Here is a 21,650-nt window from a genome sequence, read left to right as displayed (position 1 = left end):
GGGCATCATTAAGTGAGTGCAAACCATTCAATGAAACATCATAGCCCCCTTGATGACTGCACGAAACAATGGTTTACACCTCACCTGGGCCCATCGACACTGGACTGGTGGTGACTGGAAATAAGTTGTCTGGTCAGACAAGTTTTGCTTCAGATTGTATCGAGCGGGTGGACATGTACAGATATGGAGGCAATTTCATGAATCCATGGATCGTGCATGTTAGCAGGGGACTTCAAGCTGGTGGAGGCTCTGTAGTGGTGTGGGACTGCTGATACCTGTAGATAAGACAGGTGACTTGTACCTGTCTGATCACCTGCATCCTTTCATGTCCATTTTTGAATTCTGACAGACTTGGGCAATTCCAGCAGGACAATGCGACACACCACATGTCCAGAACTTCTACAGAGTGACTCCAGGAACACGTTTCTGAGTTTAAACACTTCCACTGGCCACCAAGCTCCCCAGAGGTGAACGTTATTGAGCATACCTGGGATGCCTTGCAACATCCTGTTCAGAAGAGATCTCCACCCCCTCTTACTCTTATGGATTTATGGAAAGCCCTGTAGGATTCATGGTGTCAGTTCCCTCCAGCACTTCTTAAGACTTTAGTTGAGTCCAAGCTACATTGTCTTGTGGCACTTCTGTGTGCTCGCAGGGGCCCTACACTGTATTAGGCAGGTGTACCAGTTTCCTTGGCTCTTCAGTGTATAACACACAGTTGTCAAGAAAACCATTTTTTAACTGTCAAGTTCAAGACAACTGAAACTACCTTTCGCTAGTTTTGATACAGGTAGTGCTGTAACTTTTGTATATTATTGTGTAATAAGTAATACGACCTAATAGCTAATAGATATTGTTTTTCATTTTCAGTTTGTCATGTTGTGAAGCAAGGCAGATGCACTCTGGTTACAACATTACAGATGTTCAAGATACTTGCACTGAATGCCCTTATCTTGGCTTACAGTCAATCAGTTCTGTACTTAGATGGTATTAAATTTAGCGATACACAAGCAACTCTTCAGGGTCTTTTGTTAGCTGCTTGCTTCCTCTTCATATCTAGATCAAAAGTAAGTTAAATTATTTTTGTATCCATACTTTATTACTTTCTTCCTTTGGTTGCAATGAAAGAAGGTAATAGAGATATTTTTTCAAGAGATTTGAGCGACATAATTTTTTCATATATCCATGGAAGACATTGATGGAGTGAAATAATGGCAATTGTGTTTGATCCAGGGGAAAGATCAGTGTAGTGAGGAAATTATAAAAATGACATTGTGAGAACTAGAGTGATAACTGAAGCCCGGATTTATATCCAAAAACAAATTGCTAACATACCCACTAAAAATTCATGAAATGTCCATAAACAAATGCAAAATAAAAATGGTACAAATAATAAATATTTTTATCAGTATTATGAAAAGGATAGTTGCTACTCACCATATAGCGGAGAGCGCTCTCTCTCTCTCTCTCTCTCTCTCTCTCTCTCTCTCTCTCTCACACACACACACACACACACACACTCACACACTCAACAGCAGTCATGACTCTGTGTGTGTGTGTGTGTGTGTGTGTGTGTGTGTGTGTGTGTGTGTGTGTGTGTGTGTGTCATCTATTTTTGAAGAAGGCCTTAGAGGCCGAAAGCTTTATTTGACACAGTCTTTTTGATATGCCTATCTGCAACTTAGCATTTCCGCTATATGGTGAGTAGCAACTTCCCTTTTCATAATATTGTTACATTATGTCCTGGATTTTACATTTTTAGAAATATTGTCAGCAGTTTATCACGATGTAATTATTTTTTCTCAATTCTGTAGAAAAGTATTCCAGAGCTTTAATCTGAATCTTTAAGGAAAATGTAAAGAACAGTTTGTCACTAAAGTAGGTTTTTTTCTAAAGTGAAATTGACCTCTCTCTCCAACACAAGAAGTCACCAGTGCACGATAGTAACTCCAAAGCTCTTCTTCAGTGAATTCATCTTGCACTTTACACGTTTCCCCATCCGGGTGCGTATTTTACCAAGAGCTGTTTTCAACTTACCAAAAGAAATTTTTCAACTCCATATGTTTCAAAGAACAGTGCCTACAATACCTGATTCCCTTGGGACAGTGATAGTTGGAATGAATTGTTCCTAGTCTGCAACTTCTGTACAATTTCTGATAGCACTGAAAATGACTACATACGAATGCAATTTTATGTACCACTTGCGGTGAAACACTCTAGAGCTATCTGCATAGAACCTGCTTCTTCTGGATCTAAACTGTCTACTATTTTATTCACATCACTCCAGTGTTTAGCCTAGTAGCATAGGGCCTCCAACCACAAACCATGCCACGTTAAAATAGGATAATGAGGTATTGCTAACTTCGGAGCCAATTCTCCGAAAATTGAAACTCTATTGGGTGCCTTAATGAAAATTTTCTTGACATTGGAAACAAAACAGTCAACTTTTGGATATTGTGATCTCATTTTTTCTGCTACTAAATTGTTTGTCCTTCAGTTTTCAGATGATTTGCTACTTGGAACTTTTTGTCAGAAGCGGTACTTCATTCACATAATAAACAGAATAATACTTGTCCATTCTCACTAAAATTATCACTTCCAAGCTGTGTGACATAGTAACACATTTACATGACACAGACGATCATGACAAGTTTAACTGGTGGCAAAACGAAACAATGTATCAAGTCACTCCATATTCTTGCTTTTGAACTGTGATTGCAACTGCACATAAATGCATGTAATAAGTCCAGTAGATGTGAACTTAGTGTCATACCTCACATGATTCAGCAAAAATATTCATTATAAAAAACTTTAATGGTACTTGCAGCCACCTCCCATTCTACGAGGTAGAGGAACCCCAGAATCTGTTGCAGCATGGCTAAACAATTAGCTCAAGGGAAAATAAATAAAACTATTGCATGTGTCAACCAATTAGAATTTTATATAATGTACTTTATAATTTCGAGATAAAATATTATTTGATTATGAATTGGAATTTTTATTTTGGCTAGAAAAAGGAAAATATGCCATTATTCAAACAATGTAAAATCCAGGATGGAATGTTACAGTATTATAAGAAGGAAAGTTGCTACTCATCATATAGCGGAGATGCTGAGCCGCATATAGGCACAACAAAAAGACTCACAATTATAGCTTTTGGCCATGAAGGGCTTCGTCAACAGTAGATACAGCTGCCTGAGACTGCAGTTGAGTGTGTGAGTTGAGTTGAGTGTGTGAGTTGAGTTGAGTGTGTGAGTTGAGTTGAGTGTGTGGGTTGAGTTGAGTGTGTGGGTTGAGTTGAGTGTGTGGGTTGAGTTGAGTGTGTGGGTTGAGTTGAGTGTGTGGGTTGAGTTGAGTGTGTGGGTTGAGTTGAGTGTGTGGGTTGAGTTGAGTGTGTGGGTTGAGTGTGTGAGTTGTGTTTGCGAGGGTGTGTGTGTGTGCTAGTGCGGAAATACGGAAGCGTCCGATCCCCCCCGTCTGCTTTGACCCATGACGTCACAAATATGGCGGAAACAAAAACACACAAACACACACTTTCCACAATAAGCCTAATGACACTAACGGGACAAGCGCGGGAAATGGGGTGTTTTGGGTGGGGGGCAAACTAAATATAAACAAATTTAGACCCCTTGCGTAGCTACAACGTGTAAGTGAAGACAGCCATGCATGAATACCCACCCACCTCCCCAGGGGTCATAACCCCTGCAACCCATAGAAGATAAAGATGCTTCAGTAGCTGATTAGTGTTTTTTGTCTTTTTTTAAAAAAAAAAAAAAAAAAAAAATCTCACGAGATAGAACGAACAGATCAGAAAGATAAATATAATAAACTAAAACAGAAATTGGAGGAAACAGATAATTAAAATAAGTGTTTTTAAATTAAAAAAAAAAAAAAAAAATCTCACGAGATAGAACGAACAGATCAGAAAAGTAAATAAAATAAGATAAAACAGAACTGGAGACAGCCACACTCAAACCAAACTCCGCGCCGTCATGACATCACACACGACAACACCCTTACATCACGGGTCAAAGCCGACGCGTGGGATCGGACGCTTCTGTCGACCCGCTAGTGCTTATGTGTGTCTATTGTCGACAAAGGCCTTAATGGCTGCAAGTTATAATTGTGAGTCTTTTTGTTGTGCCTGTCTGTCACTCAGCATCTCCAAAATATGCAATTATTCATAAGTTTTAATAATGCGCATGCAAAATCAATTTTCCCAAAATATGCAGTTACATGCACTTTAAAAATGCACCAGTGGCCTCATAAAGATGAGAATGGTAAAGAATATTGCAAATGCATACATTTAGACTATTCAAAAACCCTATGCATTTTGCATACAAATTACAAACCCTTGCCCTGATTGATAACAGTGAGTTGCAGGGGGAATGTAGGTGGGGGCAGTTTAATAGTGAGCAGTGACTGTCCTTACAAATGCAACAGTTATGAAATTGTTCCACGGGGCAGACTTTTCAGTATGGCCAAATCCATTCGTACTTAAATGGAAATACTTTTGTCAGGACAACTGTTAGCTATTTTCTTAGATTCCTTCATGTGAAAAAATAGAAGAAATAATGTGGAGGTAACAAAATATCATCAAAATTAAGCTAGGAATGACACTTGGAACAATAAACCAAGAGGAACATAGCTGGACATATGTTGTTGTTGTTGTTGTCTACAGTCCTGAGACTGGTTTGGTGCAGCTCTCCATGCTACTCTATCCTGTGCAAGCTTCTTCATCTCCCAGTACCTACTGCAACCTACATGCTTATGAATCTGCTTGGTGTATTCATCTCTTGGTCTCCCTCTACGATTTTTACCCTCCACGCTGCCCTCAAATATTAAATTGGTGATCCCTTGATGCCTAGGAACATGTCCTACCAATCAATCCCTTCTTCTAGTCAAGTTGTCCCACAAACTTCTCTTCTCCCCAATCCTATTCAATATCTCCTCATTAGTTATGTGATCTACCCATCTAATCTTCTGTAGCACCACATTTCGAAAGCTTCTATTCTCTTCTTGTCTAAACTTTTTATCGTCCATGTTTCACTTCCATACATGGCTACACTCCATACAAATACTTTCAGAAATGACTTCCTGACACTTAAATCTATACTCGATGTTAACAAATTTCTCTTCTTCAGAAACACTTTCCTTGCCATTGCCAGTCTACATTTTATATCCTCTCTACTTCGACCATCATCAGTTATTTTGCTCCCCAAATAGCAAAACTCCTTTACTACTTTAAGTGTCTCATTTCCTAATCTAATACCCTCAGCATCTCCCGACTTAATTCGACCACATTCCATTATCCTCGTTTTGCTTTTGTTGATGTTCATCTTATGTCCTCATTTCAAGACACTGTCCATTCCATTCAACTGCTCTTCCAAGTCCTTTGCTGTCTCTGACAGAATTACAATCTCATTGGCGAACCTCAAGGTTTTTATTTCTTCTCCATGGATTTTAATACCTACTCCGAATTTTTCTTTTGTTTCCTTCACTGCTTGCTCAATATACAGTTTTAATAACATCGGGGAGAGGCTACAACCCTGTCTCACTCCCTTCCCAACCACTGCTTCCCTTTCATGCCCTTCAACTCTTATAACTGCCATTTGGTTTCTGTACAAATTGTAAATAGCCTTTCGTTCCCTGTATTTTACCCCTGCCACCTTCAGAATCTGAAAGAGAGTATTCCAGTCAACATTGTCAATAGCTTTCTCTAAGTCTACAAATGCTAAAAATGTAGGTTTGCCTTTCCTTAATCTAGCTTCCAAGATAAGTCGTAGGGTCAGTATTGCCTCACGTGTGCCAATATTTCCACGGAATCCTAACTGATCTTCCCCGAAGTCGGCTTCTACCAGTTTTTGCATTTGTCTGTAAAGACTCCTGTGAACGTGCCGGCACGTTCACAGGAACTCAGTCCGTCAGTTCACCTGATGATGGCGACATGTATCATCGCCGAAATATTGTGCCCGTTGGACACTATAGACCGGCAGCACACACGTGGATATTTTGATTATCAAATACGCTGGGAAAAAACCCAAGAATCACATAATGGAATGTTATCTAGTCCTGGAGCCTTGTTTCGACTCAGGCCTTTCAGTGCTCTGTCAAACTCTTCACGCAGTATCATATCTCCCATTTCATCTTCATCTACATCCTCTTCCATTTCCATAATATTGTCCTCAAATATATCACCCTTCTATAGACCCTCTATATACTCCGTCCACCTTTCTGCTTTCCCTTCTTTGCTTAGAACTGGGTGTCCATCTGAGCTCTTGATATCCATACAAGTGGTTCTCTTTTCTCCAAAGGTCTCTCTAATTTTCCTGTAGTCAGTATCTATCTTACCCCTAGTGAAATAAACCTCTACATCCTTACATTTGTCCTCTAGCCATCCCTGCTTAGCCATTTTGCACTTCCTGTCGATCTCATTTTTGAGACGTTTGTATTCCTTTTTGCCTGCTTCAATTACTGCATTTTTATATTTTCTCCTTTCATCAATTAAATTCAATATATCTTCTGTTACTCAAGGATTTCTACTAGCCCTCGTCTTTTTACCTACTTGATCCTCTGCTGCCTTCACTACTTCATCCCTTAAAGCTACCCATTCTTCTTCTACTGTATTTCTTTTCCCCATTCCTGTCAATTGTTCCCTTATGCTCTCCCTGAAACACTGTACAACCTCTGGTTCTTTCAGTTTATCCAGGTCCCATCTCCTTAAATTCCCACCTTTTTGCAGTTTCTTCAGTTTTAATCTACAGTTCATAACCAATAGATTGTGGTCAGAGTCCACTTCTGCCCCTGGAAATGTCTTACAATTTAACACCTGGTTCCTAAATCTCTGTCTTACCATTATATAATCTATCTGAAACCTTCTAGTATACCCGGGGCTCTTCCATGTATACAACCTTCTTTCATGATTCTTGAACCAAGTGTTAGCTATGATTAAGTTGTGCTCTGTGCAAAATTCTACCAGGCGGCTTCTTCTTTCATTTCTTACCCCCAATCCATATTCACCTACTACGTTTCCTTCTCTCCCTTTTCCTACTAACGAATTCCAGTCACCCATGACTATTAAATTTTCGTCTCCCTTCACTATCTGAATAATTTCTTTGATTTCATCATACATTCCTTCAATTTCTTCTTCATCTGCAGAGCTAGTTGGCATATAAACGTTTACTACTGTAGTAGGCGCAGGCTTCGTGTGTATCTTGGCCACAATAATGCATTCACTATGCTGTTTGTAGTAGCTTACCCGCATTCCTATTTTTTTATTCATTATTAAACCTACTCCTGGATTACCCCTATTTGACTTTGTATTTATAACCCTGTATTTGCCTGACCAAAAGTCTTGTTCCTCCTGCCACCGAACTTCACTAATTCCCACTATATCTAACTTTAACCTATCCATTTCCCTTTTTAAATTTTCTAACCTACCTGCCCGATTAAGGGATCTGACATTCCACGCTCCGATCCGTAGAATGTCAGTTTTCTTTTTCCTGATAACGACGTCCTCTTGAGTAGTCCCCGCCCGGAGATCCGAATGGGGGACTATTTTACCTCCGGAATATTTTACCCAAGAGGACGCCATCATCATTAACCATACAGTAGAGCTGCATGCCCTCGGGAAAAATTACGGCTGTAGTTTCCCCTTGCTCTCAACCGTTCGCAGTATCAGCACAGCAAGGCCGTTTTGGTTAGTGTTACAAGGCCAGATCAGTCAATCATCCAGACTGTTGTCCTTGCAACTACTGAAAAAGCTGCTGCCTCTCTTCAGGAACCACACGTTTGTCTGGCCTCTCAACTGATACCCCTCCGTTGTGATTGCACCTACGGTACGGCTATCTGTATCGCTGAGGCACGCAAGCCTCCCCACCAATGGCAAGGTCCATGGGTCATGGGGGGGAGCTGGACATAATAAGATCGAAAATCACAGAAGAATACAAAAACTAAAATACATTTTTTTCATGGATTCTGTCTTGTTTTGCTGTGTATGTGTTTATTTGTAGCCATTGGTGAACTTTCATTTCAGCCCTGTAGAAAATCTCATTACCTCTCATGAGGTACACCCACTAATAACCATTGCGTAGGATGTACTAAACTAAAACAAAAATATTCATTATAAAAAAACTTCAATGGTACATGCAGCCACCTCCCACTCCATTTATGTATAGCAGTTTAGGCTTAAAGAAACTGTGTGTGTGTGTGTGTGTGTGTGTGTGTGTGTGTGTGTGTGTATACTCTAGCAGAGTATCTTTTTTTAAAGGATTTCTTCTGAAAGCTTACAAAGCTTTCATTCTTTTTCGTATACCGGCTGATGGCTTAAGGGGACCACACCCTGCCTGTCTAACCCATGTTAATTTAGGCAAGTATTTGACTCATTTCTGAAAAAAACTATTTGATGCAGGACCTTAATATTTTCACTGTATGTTACATGATTTTAATAGAGTCAACTGTACTAAAATCTACTTTATCCATTTTATAGTTTTTAAGAAATACTTTTTTAAATTTATTAACAAAAAAATATTAAGTTTTTTCTGCAGAAAATATTTTTTGTGAACTTCTTAATGGGGGAATAGTAATGAATGTAGTACCAGAGGTGGCTTTTTATGTTATGCAGAGTCTCTGAAAATTTCATTCATTTATCTGTGATAGTTTCTGATATAATGGGGCGTATGTACTGAAAATTTTAGTTTGCAGGAAATTGTCTTTAAAGAAAAAACTTTTGAAATTTGTTACTTACAGCTAATTAAAACTGTCCTGCTGCTTATGATGGCCCTTCTTTGGCCTCTAGCAGGTCTTGCAGCTTGTTTTTCACCTTGCTGGATGTTTGTCTTGCTTTGTTGGCCATATTAGATGCAGACCTGTCTGCATCGGCTATCCTCATTTTATCGCAATGTTGCAGCCCAATGATCATATTTTCACCAGGATTAATTCCCAGCTTTTTCAGTACCCAATATTTTCCAATATTACCACAGTTGAATGTAATAACAGCATCATGAACTCCTAGTTTCATTGTATGCGAGCCTACAAATACAGTTTTAGGAAGACGGTTCCAAATTCTCCAGTTGCCTGCACCACAAATTTTCTCCTGATGGGCACAATCCATGACATGGATTATCATCAGTAGATGACTTATGGAAGAATATGGCCCAAACATCTCTCTTCATTGCCTCCAGATTTTGTTTATTTCTGCTAATTGCCTGCAAGTTTTCTATTTCAGTTCTAGTTAACCGACCCTGTCCGGTCAACAATTTTCCATCTTCTAATTTTTTTTCCCTCTCATATCAACAGTTAGTTTTCTCAGCCTTGTTCCCAAACATTTTTGAACATGGCCTACACATTCTATTTTGCTAATAATGGCATCTCCATATGGCTTGGAGCACACCACAGTGTTGTATGCCTTACTGTCATCATCACCCAAATATTTGGTGTACCGTACGCCTCTTGTTTCTACAGAGCGATGAAATATTTGATGTACTCCATGAACTTCCATGCCACCACTTGTTCCTCTAAAATTAGCCACACAGTTGTGCTCTTTATGTTCATTGACTTTGCAACGTTTGCAATATTTAGACATTATCTCCAGATGTAACATTTTACTGGTGTTTATACTCATGGCAGTCACTACTCCATTCAGAGAAGTATGTCCTCTTTTCTGCCAACTTCCATCAAGTGCAACTGCAATATCCGAACATCCATCATTTTCTTCCACTGCTTCCCTAGCAGCCAGTTTCATGCTTTCCTCACTGACCTCACATACAGCTTTCTTTAATATGCAGTCAGTTTTTCAAATTTATTTGGTGGCTGATGTAAGTTCATCACTAAACAAAATGTTCTCCCTGCAGCCATGCCCTTGCCTGCGGATCATAAGGCATAAACTAATCTAGTATTGGTTTCCCAAGGGCCACTTGCTTCTGGTTTTGAAGAACTCATAAATGAAATCACAGCCGAACATTTAGTGCAAATTAAATCCGAAGCAATTGCTAGGCCTTTTCTCCCACTGGCACACTCTTTAAATTTTCACACTCTGTGACTGATCACACAGTCTACATTGCACAAATTTAGAAATTACATCTGATGATATTCTCACATTTATAATAATGTTACTGCACCCCTTGTCACTTACAGTAAATTCGTTGTAACTCTCTTGAAATGGTGAGAGCTTCTTTGATGATGCACTTGTTGAAGAATTGCAATTAGAAACATTGTTACCAGGCGACATAACCTCTTGTACAGAAAGCTTTCTAAACTTGTTTCCTCTAAATTGTCGTTTCTTGAAAATGGCTTTACGTTTCGTCATCTTCATCTACATCTACATCTACATGACTACTCTGCAATTCACATTTAAGTGCTTCGCAGAGGGTTCATCGAACCACAATCATACTATCTCTCTACCATTCCACTCCCGAACAGCGCGCGGGAAAAACGAACACCTAAACCTTTCTGTTCGAGCTTCGATTTCTCTTATTTTGATGATCATTCCTACCTATTTAGGTTGGGCTCAACAAAATATTTTCGCATTCGGAAGAGAAAATTGGTGACTGAAATTTCGTAAATAGATCTCGCCGCGACGAAAAACGTCTTTGCTGTAATGACTTCCATCCCAATTCGCGTATCATGTCTGCCACACTTTCTCCCCTATTACGTGATAATACAAAATGAGTTGCCCTTTTTTGCACTCTTTCGATGTCCTCCGTCAATCCCACCTGGTAAGGATCCCACACCGCCCAGCAATATTCTAACAGAGGACGAACGAGTGTAGTGTAAGCTGTCTCTTTAGTGGACTTGTTGCATCTTCTAAGTGTCCTGCCAATGAAACGCAACCTTTGGCTCGCCTTCCCCACAATATTATCTATGTGGTCTTTCCAACTGAAGTTGTTCGTAATTTTAACACCCAGGTACTTAGTTGAATTGACAGCCTTGAGAATTGTACTATTTATCGAGTAATCGAATTCCAACGGATTTCTTTTGGAACTCATGTGGATCACCTCACACTTTTCGTTATTTAGTGTCAACTGCCACCTGCCACACCATACAGCAATCTTTTCTAAATTACTTTGCAACTGATACTGGTCTTCAGATGACCTTACTAGACGGTAAATTACAGCATCATCTGCGAACAACCTAAGAGAACTGCTCAGATTGTCACCCAGGTCATTTCTATAGATCACGAACAGCAGAGGTCCCAGGACGCTTCCCTGGGGAACACCTGATATCACTTCAGTTTTACTCGAAGATTTGCCGTCTATTAATACGAACTGCGACCTTCCTGACAGGAAATCACGAATCCAGTCACACAACTGAGACAATACCTCGTAGGCCCGCAGCTTGATTAGAAGTCGCTTGTGAGGAACGGTGTCAAAAGCTTTCTGGAAATCACGAAATACGGAATCAACTTGAGATCCCCTGTCGATAGCGGCCATTACTTCGTGCGAATAAAGAGCTAGCTGCGTTGCTTCAATAAACACAACAAAACACACACAAACAAGCACTACAAACGTAAGTATAACAACTACTCGCAATCACACTTGAACAAAACTAACCGTGTATTTGAAAGTGTGTTGTTTACAAACAGCAGAAACAAAAGAATACCAACCATAGCATTCCAAGGATAGCCAACACACCTGGTAATAAAAAATTTTAAAAATCTCTAACGTGCATTGCAGGGGATATAAAGATCTAAAATATATATGCAAAAAAGTGGGCGTGGCACATAAACACACGTGGTAGGAAAATGCTCTTTAAATGCTTGGAAAAAAATTTTTTTCAGCAAAATCCTTTTCAGAGTACTTAAATAAAACGTTAAATAAAACGTTAATCTATCGAAATATGATGAAAACTGAAAATAGTTTTTTTTTTTTTTTTTTTTTTTTTTTTTTTTTTTTTTTTTTTTTTTTGCCCCCCCCCCCCCCCCCCCCCCCGCCTCCCCCCGCCTGAACGACGGTGTGGTCCCCTTAAAGCCTCTGTAGTTGGATGACTGGTCTCCTTTACTCCTTATCATATACACATTGCCAGAACTTTCCTTACTAATGGTATAAATTGCTGTTATCTGATCATCACGTAACACAGGTTTATTTATGGAAGAAGAAACATCTTAAATGACGGTCACACTTGATTGCAGAAAAAGAGGGGGAGGGGGGGGGGGGACAGGTACGGGCTACACAAAATTAAAATTATTCTTTCTTAAATCAAAATATAGAAACTTAAATTCAAAATTGTATATAGAAAAGTAACTTTGATTCATTAATGGGGTATGTGGGACAAATGTTAAAGTAAACTCAAGAAGTTAAATGTAGTAGTCACGTAATCATCCTTATAAATCTAGCTTTTAAATTTAGACCAATCCAGTTTTACATATGGTTTATAATTATTAGATCATTTACATGTAAGAAAAATTAATTTTTATTTTGTTTGTGTGTGTGTGTGTGTGTGTGTGTGTGTGTGTGTGTGTGTGTTTTATTGATATGTATAATGATGATGATGATGATGATGATGATGATGATGATGATAATAATAACAATAACAATGTGGGTCTTACTGTTAATCCAAAGTGATTAGTTAGTAATAAAAAAAAAAAATCATATTTCATACAAATAATTGTACACCAGTGATTGACTTGTTCGTATCAAATGATGATTATGTTTTTCTCTCATTTCAAGCCATTGAAGACATTATCAAAGCAAAGACCTCTTCCAAACATCTTCAACCTTTACACTATTCTAACAGTCTTGCTTCAATTTACGGTACATTTTGTGTGCCTAATATACCTAGTGCAACAAGCATCACTGAGATCACCACCAAAGTAAGTGAAAATTGTTAACAAAACTACCAAATTACTTTTGTAATATTTATTTATTTATTTATTAAGAAATAGGGTATCATATTTGCTTCTTGTAGTTTGTAGTGGTATGTCAAACGTATTACAGCAGGCATAATATGTAGAACATAACTGAATCAGCCTTAGCTTGTGCAGCCATTTCTTAAACAAGGTATATACATACATTTGAAATAGTTTATATGTAGAACGTCATTCTCAACACCATCTGAGGAAGCCCTCTAAGCTGCTTACATCCTTCTATCCCATTGGAATTCCACTGTCTCTCAGAATCCTGTCCATCCCATTCTGAGACAAAGTTATTTTCCAGAATGAGATTTTCGCTCTGCAGTGGAGTGTACGCTGATTGAAACTTCCTGGCAGATTAAAACTGTGTGCCCGACCGAGACTCGAACTCGGGACCTTTGCCTTTCGCGGGCAAGTGCTCTACCATCTGAGCTACCGGAGCACGACTCACACCCGGTACTCACAGCTTTACGTCTGCCAGTACCTCGTCTCCTACCTTCCAAACTTTACAGAAGCTCTTCTGCGGTCCTTGCAGAACTAGCACTCCTGAAAGAAAGGATATTGCGGAGACATGGCTTAGCTACAGCCTGGGGGATGTTTCCAGAATGAGATTTTCACTCTGCAGAGGAGTGTGCACTGATATGAAACTTCCTGGCAGATTAAAACTGTGTGCCTGACCGACACTCGAACTCGGGACCTTTGCCTTTCGCGGGCAAGTGCTCTACCATCTGAGCTACCGAAGCACGACTTATGAGCGGTACTCACAGCTTTACTTCTGCCAGTACCTTGTCTCCGACCTTCCAAACTTTACAGACCGCAGGAGAGCTTCTGTAAAGTTTGGAAGGTAGGAGACGAGGTACTGGCAGAAGTAAAGCTGTGAGTACCGGGTGTGAGTCGTGCTTCGGTAGCTCAGATGGTAGAGCACATGCCCGCGAAAGGCAAAGGTCCCGAGTTCGAGTCTCGGTCGGGCACACAGTTTTAATCTGCCAGGAAGTTTCAAAGTTATTTTAATTTCAAGGTGGATGAGCTCAGTGTGAACTTAACATTTGTTAGGCTTGGTGTTAAAGACAAAAAGATCAGGCTTGCAAGTACTGAAAGTGTTAGTCAACACAGTAACTCTGTGGTAAATGTCTCGTAGTTATCTTCCTCACACATCCTCTTAAGAACAAGTCACAGACTACTAGTACCAGTGTGTAATGTAGCACATGCCATGTATCAATGAGCACTGTCTTATTTAAAGGCTGTGGTAATATCCTCACCAATGAGAAATAAAATATGAAAACACGTGATTTGAAATATATTGGGGTGGTGCCGATTCCCAAAAAATAAGTGTTCATATGAGACTATAATATGTAACACCAGTCCCTTGACTGCTGGTTGGCTTATTGTGTGCAACCCAAATCCCATCACCTGTGATGATCCAGTCTAAAAACTCATCATGGTACCACTGCAGAAAAGTCAAAGCTGGCCCCATGCACTTAGCTTTGTGTTCAGGTGTTAGTTGTTTCAGAATCCAATTTATGGAACAGGTGTTCTTGACAATTTCGTGCAACAAAGAGCAGACATCTGTGGAAACTGACTGCCGAGTTCCTTGATTGTGAAGTGATGATTCTCCATACATGGGTAACTTTAATAATGGATGGCCTCCTATGTTGCGCTCATCATCATGAACATTTTGGTGCATCCTGTAAAGTCTTTGCATCAGTGATGCATCATCTGCTTGCTCATTACGTTAGGCCTGTGGGCTTGGCACAGTTGATGATGAATTTCAATCGGCACTGTGTTCTGTGCATTCAAAAAACTATCACCCGTCTCACATCACACATGGTGGGGGCTGGAATACAAACCTCCATTTTCAGCTGCTGCTGCAGAGTTAACGTGAGATCCCAGGAAGTTATGTTAGCACACACACCATTTCATGTCGTATGGATTGCTAGCTGTGGAGCATGTGGGAAAACATATTTTATGGACGCACCTCATATATCCTACCTAATCAGAAATACATCTATGGAGTAGAAGGAATTCTCATGTAGAAATTATAGTAATGTGTTTAACTTCCATTATCTGCCAGAACCTTTAATTCACAAGGGTGATGGTCAATTATTTTTATGGCAGCATACTTCTTCCTCTGCGGGAGTAATATTAAGAAGTGATTTTTTGTTCCTAGTTTTGTATCTGTGAATGCTACAATTATTTGCAAATATTTCCTGATTCTTCATTACAGACTTCATTAGAGAGTAAATATACTGCGAGGCTGTCATTACTACACCCTAATTCTTAAAGCAGTTGCCTTTATGAAGTTGCTACTTTCATACTACTTTCAAAATATAGAGCTTGCAACAAAAAGTCTGGGAGATTGAAATTTCTAAAGGGTGAATCAAACAGCAAGCAGTGTTCATGGGTAGAGCTGTTGGTCGATCAACATTGGACGGTTAATGCTGGTTTTGGATAACACTGGAGTTGTCATCAGATGGTGTCCAATATGTGCTCGATTAGACAGATGTGGTGATAGAGCAGACTAAAGCAACATGTCAACACTCTGTAAAGCACAGTGGGTTGCAACAGTGGTATGTGGACGAGCATTGTTCTGTTGAAAAACATCCCCTGGAATGCTGTTCATAAGTGGCAACACGTGGTCTTCTCTCTCGGCAGTCTCACATGCCACAGTCAAGTGTTGGTAATGGTGTCTTGTCACTTTAAAAGCATTCTGGACTGACATCAGCTCACCACATCCAAACTCACACAACCATTACAGAGTGTGTGTAAAGCAAACCTGATTTGCATCCTCACTCTTATGCAACAAGTCCAAGATTTGAATAGGTATCACCTTTCAGAAGTAGAAACACATCTGCCAACTTTTGTTTGCGTCACTCCTCCTTGGTGCTGCAATTTTTTTCCATGAATGTAAAAATATGCAATAAAATAGAAGAATATAAATGTGACATGAAGTCATGCTGGAGGCAGGTGACAATTATTATAATAATCAGTAGTAGTGCATTCAGGCTGACTGGGTCAATGGTAAGTCAAACAACAGTCAAGAAATGACTTTATTGCTCATATGATGCATTTCAGAATTTGTCCATCATCAGATATCCAAGAGTGATTGCTGCATGTAGATGAAGAGTTTCCAGTTGTATGTGAAACAAACATTCACATGCAGCAGCTCCGGATATCTGACGATAGATAAATTTCGAAATGTGTCACATGAGCAATAAAGTTGTTCCTTGCCTAATTTTTGACTTTTACTATTGTGATCCAATCATCCTGAGTGCAGAGCTACTGTTTATTAAAATAGAAAAAAATTCAAGATGGAATATGAGCCAGAAAATCTTTTCAAAGAACAATTAACTCATTCCTCCCCCTCCCTATAATTTAGATTTTTTGGGTTGCTATTCCATATATATTTCTCTCAACCTTGTCTTTTCTTATTTTATTATTGTTTTGCAGGGATGAAAAGCCCACAGAAAGTGTTGGTGATGTTGACAGTGAAGAAGAAGAATTTGCACCAAGCTTACTTAATAGCACAGTGTACATAATTTCAATGGCACTGCAAGTTGCAACATTTGCCATTAATTATAGGGTAAGTTGTAACTTCCACATTACAGTGAGTTCTTGTTAGACACATTCCATCTATTTTTTGGAACAATTTTCTGAAGCTGTTTACTTCACTTCATATCTGAGATTATGGTTGCATTGTCTTCTGTTTGTCAGCTGTATTGGCACAGACATGTATAAAGTTATTAGTATAATCTTTATAAAATAAATAAAATTTTCTACACTGTAGCTGTACAATATTAATTTGTGTTGAGTTTTGAGCATTAGGTGTTTCCAAATTTCCTGCAGTTGTTGCATTATTAGTTCTCTGTTTTCTTCTTCTTCATTTTTAAAATTCTGATATTTTGTAATTGTTGTTTGTCTTACGTTGAGAATAGAATGTATTTTATGCTACTTGAATCCTGTATTCTCTATAACGTATATTATGCTGTGTTTTACTTTATCATCATTCTTATAGACTGTAAGTTTTTGTAAGAAAGTGCAGAAGTAAAGATTCATTGTAAACAAAAAGATATATATTATACTACTTTTGTTTGCTACTACAACTGTAATTTCAGTTGCAGTATTTTAGGTTACATACCTGAATTTTTATAAACAATGCAGAGTCATTGCTAGCATGCTACTGTTCATCTTAGATTGTGGGATGTGTCGTTGTTGTTGTTGTTTTTCTGCTGGTCTTCAGTCCGACAACTGGCGTGATGCAGCTCTCCACGCTACTCTGTCCTATGCAAGCCTCATCATCCATTTCAACTTGCTTACTGTATTTGACCCTTGGTCTCCCTCCAGAGTTTTTACATCTGTATCTGCTTGTACCACAAGCCATTGTATGGCATGTGGCAGAAGGTACCATACACCACAAAGGGAATAATTACTGTCTATATGCCTCCATATGAACCCAAATTTGTCATATCTCCTCATTGTGGTCCTTATGCGAAATGTACATTGGAGGCAATACAACCATTCTGCAGTCAGCTGCAAATCTCTCACCTCTAAATTTTCTCAATAGCATTTTGCGAAGAGAAAGTCTTCTTCCCCTCACACTTCCCTCCATTACCAAATGATGAGACGTCATGCTTAAGGATTTGTCCTACCAACCAATCCCTTCTTATAATCAAGTTGTGACATAATTTTTTTCCCCAGTTTGATTCATTACCTGCTCACTGGTTACTCAGTTGACCCATGTAACCTTCAGGCACTGGAAAGTCCAGGATGGTATAACAATAATACAAAAACAATTATTGCTACTCACCACATACAGCAGGCATTGAGTCACAGACACACAGTGAAAAGATTGCTAAACTTTTAGCCTTCTCCAGAAGCAGAAAACAAAGACAAAAATGACTTGCATACACATGGATACTGCCTATGGCTGCTCGGACCCTGACTGCAGAATCTGCCAGCATCTAGCATGAGCAGCAATCTGGAGTGAGTGGTGCGGATAAAAAGGAGGCATGAGGCGGGGAGAGGGTGGCAGGGTAGGGGTGGTGGAAGATGATGGGCAGCTGTGGGAGCAAGTATGGATGTTGGGGGGATAGTGCCGCTAGGTGCAGAGTCAGTAGCTGCGCTGTACCCCAGGGGGACCACAAGTCTTTTGTGGCTACATAAGCGATGTGAATGGGTCCCCGAGCTATTGCAGCCTTTATTCTTTACCAGGCTGCTGTACCTTCCCCTTCCTTCTCCATCCCTATCCGTCTTCCTTTCCCTTTGCCCCTTCCTTTCCTTCTCCCGGTGTTGTTCTTCATGTCGGCCCAGCTATCCTTGTGACTTTGCTTCATCTTGTGATTTTGGTTGGTTGCTTTTCCTCCTCTATTTTGGCTTTTCTGTTTTGGTCCCCCTCAGGCGTTTGACTTCCATCTCTAAATTTGAAATCTGTAGTGTGAGCCAGATGGGGAAGAACTCCCTCCCTAGCATCTTTGGTGTAGGTTCCTCTCCTCTCCTCTCCTCTCCTCCTCCTCCTCCTCCTCCTCCTCCTCCTCCTTCTTGCCCTCTACCTTTTCCCCCCTTCGCTTTCCTCCCTGCCATAGCCCTTTTGCCTCCTTGCTAGGTCACCAGCTTGGTAGTTAGTCTGTGTGGTAGGGCTGTTGTGTACCCATCTGGGCCCGCTGACACCACAGGGATCACACTGCTGGGACCTGTCCTGTGAACGCCTTGTGAAATCCGAACACCCAACGACGACTGTCCTCCAAGTGGCCGTTGCTGTGGCTGAGTGATGCTCATAAGGCGAGCCCCTGTTCAGAGTAGGTTATATGTGGGCAGATGTTTGGCACATGAAAGGTGTTAAACTCTCTGACCCCTCGTCTGTGGCCGTGCCTCTTTCTCAACATAGTTCTGTCTCAGTTCCTGTTTCTGCCTTACCCTCCTTGTTTACCCCCTGGGAGGAGAGCCAGGCCCAATGGCTTGGGGTGAAACCCTTTCCTCGGTTCCTGGTTTGTACCAGGACCAATGGGGAGACTTTTGCCGCCACCAAACCCCTTTTCTTTGTGGACCAAATTGAGGACAATTTCAGTGCAGTTGAGTTGTTAAGCAAGGTGAGATCTGGCGCTCTACTTATAAAGACACCTTCTGCCAGTCAGCCAGCCTGCATCTGTGACTGCAACCGTTTAGGAGACATCCTCGTGATTATCGCTCCTCACAACTCACTCAGTATGACACAGGATGTAATTTTCTATAGGGACCTTCTCCTCCAGTCCGATGATGAACACAGGGCAAATCTGGAACAATGTGGTGTCCATTTTGCCCGGCATGTCCAGAAAGGTCCTAAGGACCATTATGTAGACACTGGGGCTTTCATCCTGGCATTTGATGGGGATAAGCTGCCCGAGAAGGTCAAGATAATGGTGTACAGATGTGACGCGAAACTGTACATTCCACCTCCCATGTGTTGTTTCCGTTGCCTCAAGTTTGGCCACATGTCCTCGCAAGGGTTTGGCCGCATGTCCTTGCAAGGGTTTGGCTGCATGTCCTCGCAATGCGATACCCCTCCCATCTGTGGTGACTGTGGCTGCCCTCTTCATGTGGGGAGGCCTTTCAGCCCCCCCTCCCCCTTACCCCCATCCTGCCCCCCTTCCTTTCCCTCACCCTCAGTGCCTTCTGTCCCTTCTCCTCCAGGAACTGCTCCTACTCATCCTCCTCCTCCACCAGGGAAGACATCCTATGGATGGGGCTCCCTCTTGGAACACCCCTCCCAAGTGTTTGTAGTACAGGAAGCTTGCACCCTCAGGTCGAACTAGAGACCCACGCTCCAAGGGCTCCAAAGCCACTATCTCTCTGTCCAATCACGACATCACTGCCACTTGCTCTCTTACTGATAATGCCTCCTCCCTCCCTCCGAGGAAGAAGAAGAAGAAGAAGAAGAAGAAGAAGAAGCAATGCAAGTCAAAGGACTGGGCTTCCGGGAGGCTTTGCCCCCTTCTCCTCATCCTGAATCAGACCCAGTTATGCCACCCCATTCTCATTGGTGAAGACCACCGACCAAGTGATGTGACGTCCTCTCGGCTTCTTTATGTCTCACCTGGACTCTCACCACTTGATAATCCAGTGGAATTACAAAAGATATTGCCATCACCTATTGGAAATAGAAGGCCGTGTTTCCTCCTACTCTTTTTTCTTGCTCTTCAAGAAACGCACTTCATGATACCCACTCTCCAACATTTCGTGGTTATCGTGTTTTCTGTCTGAGCCATGCCAGCTCCGGACAGCGTCTGGAGAGGTCTGCAATTTGGTTTGCGTTGATGTCATTAGTGACTGGATCCACCTTCATACCAGCCTGGAAGCAATACGATTAAAGTGCAGATGACTCCAGCAATCACCGTTTGCAATGTGTACCTCCCTCCAGGGTGCTTCATCCACCTCTGGGGGAGAGCCACTTCGTCGGGTAGGGGTCTTCTGCTCGACCAACTTATTGCAGACTTTGTGTCTTCTCAATGACAGTTCCCCTACCCACATCAGTGCTGCTCATGGCACCTTTGCTGCTATTGATCTCACAATCTCCTCCCTTCTCTTGTGACTTCCCTACATCTGTCACTCCAAGATGATCTTTGTGGCAGTGACCAGTTTCCAGTGGTTCTATCATTCCCTTGCCGTCGCCCGGCAGACGTGCCCCCACATTGACCATTCCGTAGGACCAATTGGCCTTTATATACGCCTGCTGTATACTTCCACACCTCTCTTTTGAATTGCATTGATGCAGTCGTGCAGGGCATCTCTGCCACTATTCTTCATGCTGCTGGCACTGCTGTTCCTCTATTCAGAGATCTCGCTCATATCCCAGTCTCGCACATTCCGTGATGGACCAAGGACATAGCAGTCAGTCCTGGACTGCCAACGGGTGCTGCAGCGATTTAAACAACTACCTTCACAGTCCATCCTCCTCACTTTGAAGTGCTCCTTGCTAAGGCTTGTTACCTTATTAAGCGGAGTAAAAGGGAATGCTGGGAGTGCTACCTTTGCTCCCTAGGGATGTATGCTGCTTCATTGCAGGTTTGGTCCAAGCTCTGTAGCCTTCTGGGCCACCAGTGACAGTCAACTGTCCAAGGTCTTTATCTTCCAAGATGCTCTGTCTAATGATTCATATGTACTTGCAGGACACTGTGCAACACACATCGCAACCACATTGGTGTCCTCTTCATATCCTGCTTCCTTTCTCTGGCAGAAACACTGAGTTGAACAGACCACTCCCTCTGTTTCAACCCTCACCAAGTTGAACTCTATAATGAACCCTTCACTGAATATGAATTCTCACAGGCTCTTACCTCTTCACATGACATGGCCCCAGGCCCAGATTCCATCCACAACCAGATGATGCAACACTTGGATGTTACACAGAGGCAGTATCTACTCAGGGTCTTCAACCGCATTTGGCTCACAGGTGCCTTCCACTCACAATGGCGAGACAGTACAGTTATCCTAGTCCTTAAGCTGGGAAGAACCAAATATCTCTCGGCAGCTACCGCCCGTTTAGCCTGGCGTATGCACTTTGTAAACTTCTGGAGAGGATGGTTAGCTTTCGATTATGTTGGGTACTCGAATCTTGGACCTCTTGTCCTCGTATCAGTGTGGCTTCAGAGAAGGATGATCTCCAACTGACCATTTACTCAGAATGGAAACTGCAATCCGACAGGCTTTTACTAACTGCTGGCACCTTATTGCGGTCTTTTTGGCCTACATAAGGCATACAATATGGCTTGGTGCCATCACATTTTAGTTACCCTCCATGACTGGGACTTTCGTGATCCCCTTCTGATTTTTA

At 41.2% G+C, this 21,650-nt stretch overlaps 1 protein-coding gene across 1 annotated transcript in view; it reads left to right on the top strand.

Moving 5' to 3' along the window:
* Positions 1–21,650, top strand: part of LOC124615783 (endoplasmic reticulum transmembrane helix translocase) — a 193,784-nt gene that overhangs the window by 126,218 nt on the left and 45,916 nt on the right. Inside the window, exons 18-20 of the mRNA XM_047143898.1 lie at positions 871–1,067; positions 12,666–12,808; positions 16,295–16,427. Coding sequence (XP_046999854.1) covers positions 871–1,067; positions 12,666–12,808; positions 16,295–16,427 — 473 coding nt within the window. The remainder of the gene's footprint in view (positions 1–870; positions 1,068–12,665; positions 12,809–16,294; positions 16,428–21,650) is intronic.

The sequence above is a fragment of the Schistocerca americana genome, chromosome 5, assembly GCF_021461395.2.
Source record: "Schistocerca americana isolate TAMUIC-IGC-003095 chromosome 5, iqSchAmer2.1, whole genome shotgun sequence".
NCBI classification, from domain to species: Eukaryota; Metazoa; Arthropoda; class Insecta; order Orthoptera; family Acrididae; genus Schistocerca; species Schistocerca americana.
This window is presented reverse-complemented; position numbering and strand designations above follow the sequence as displayed.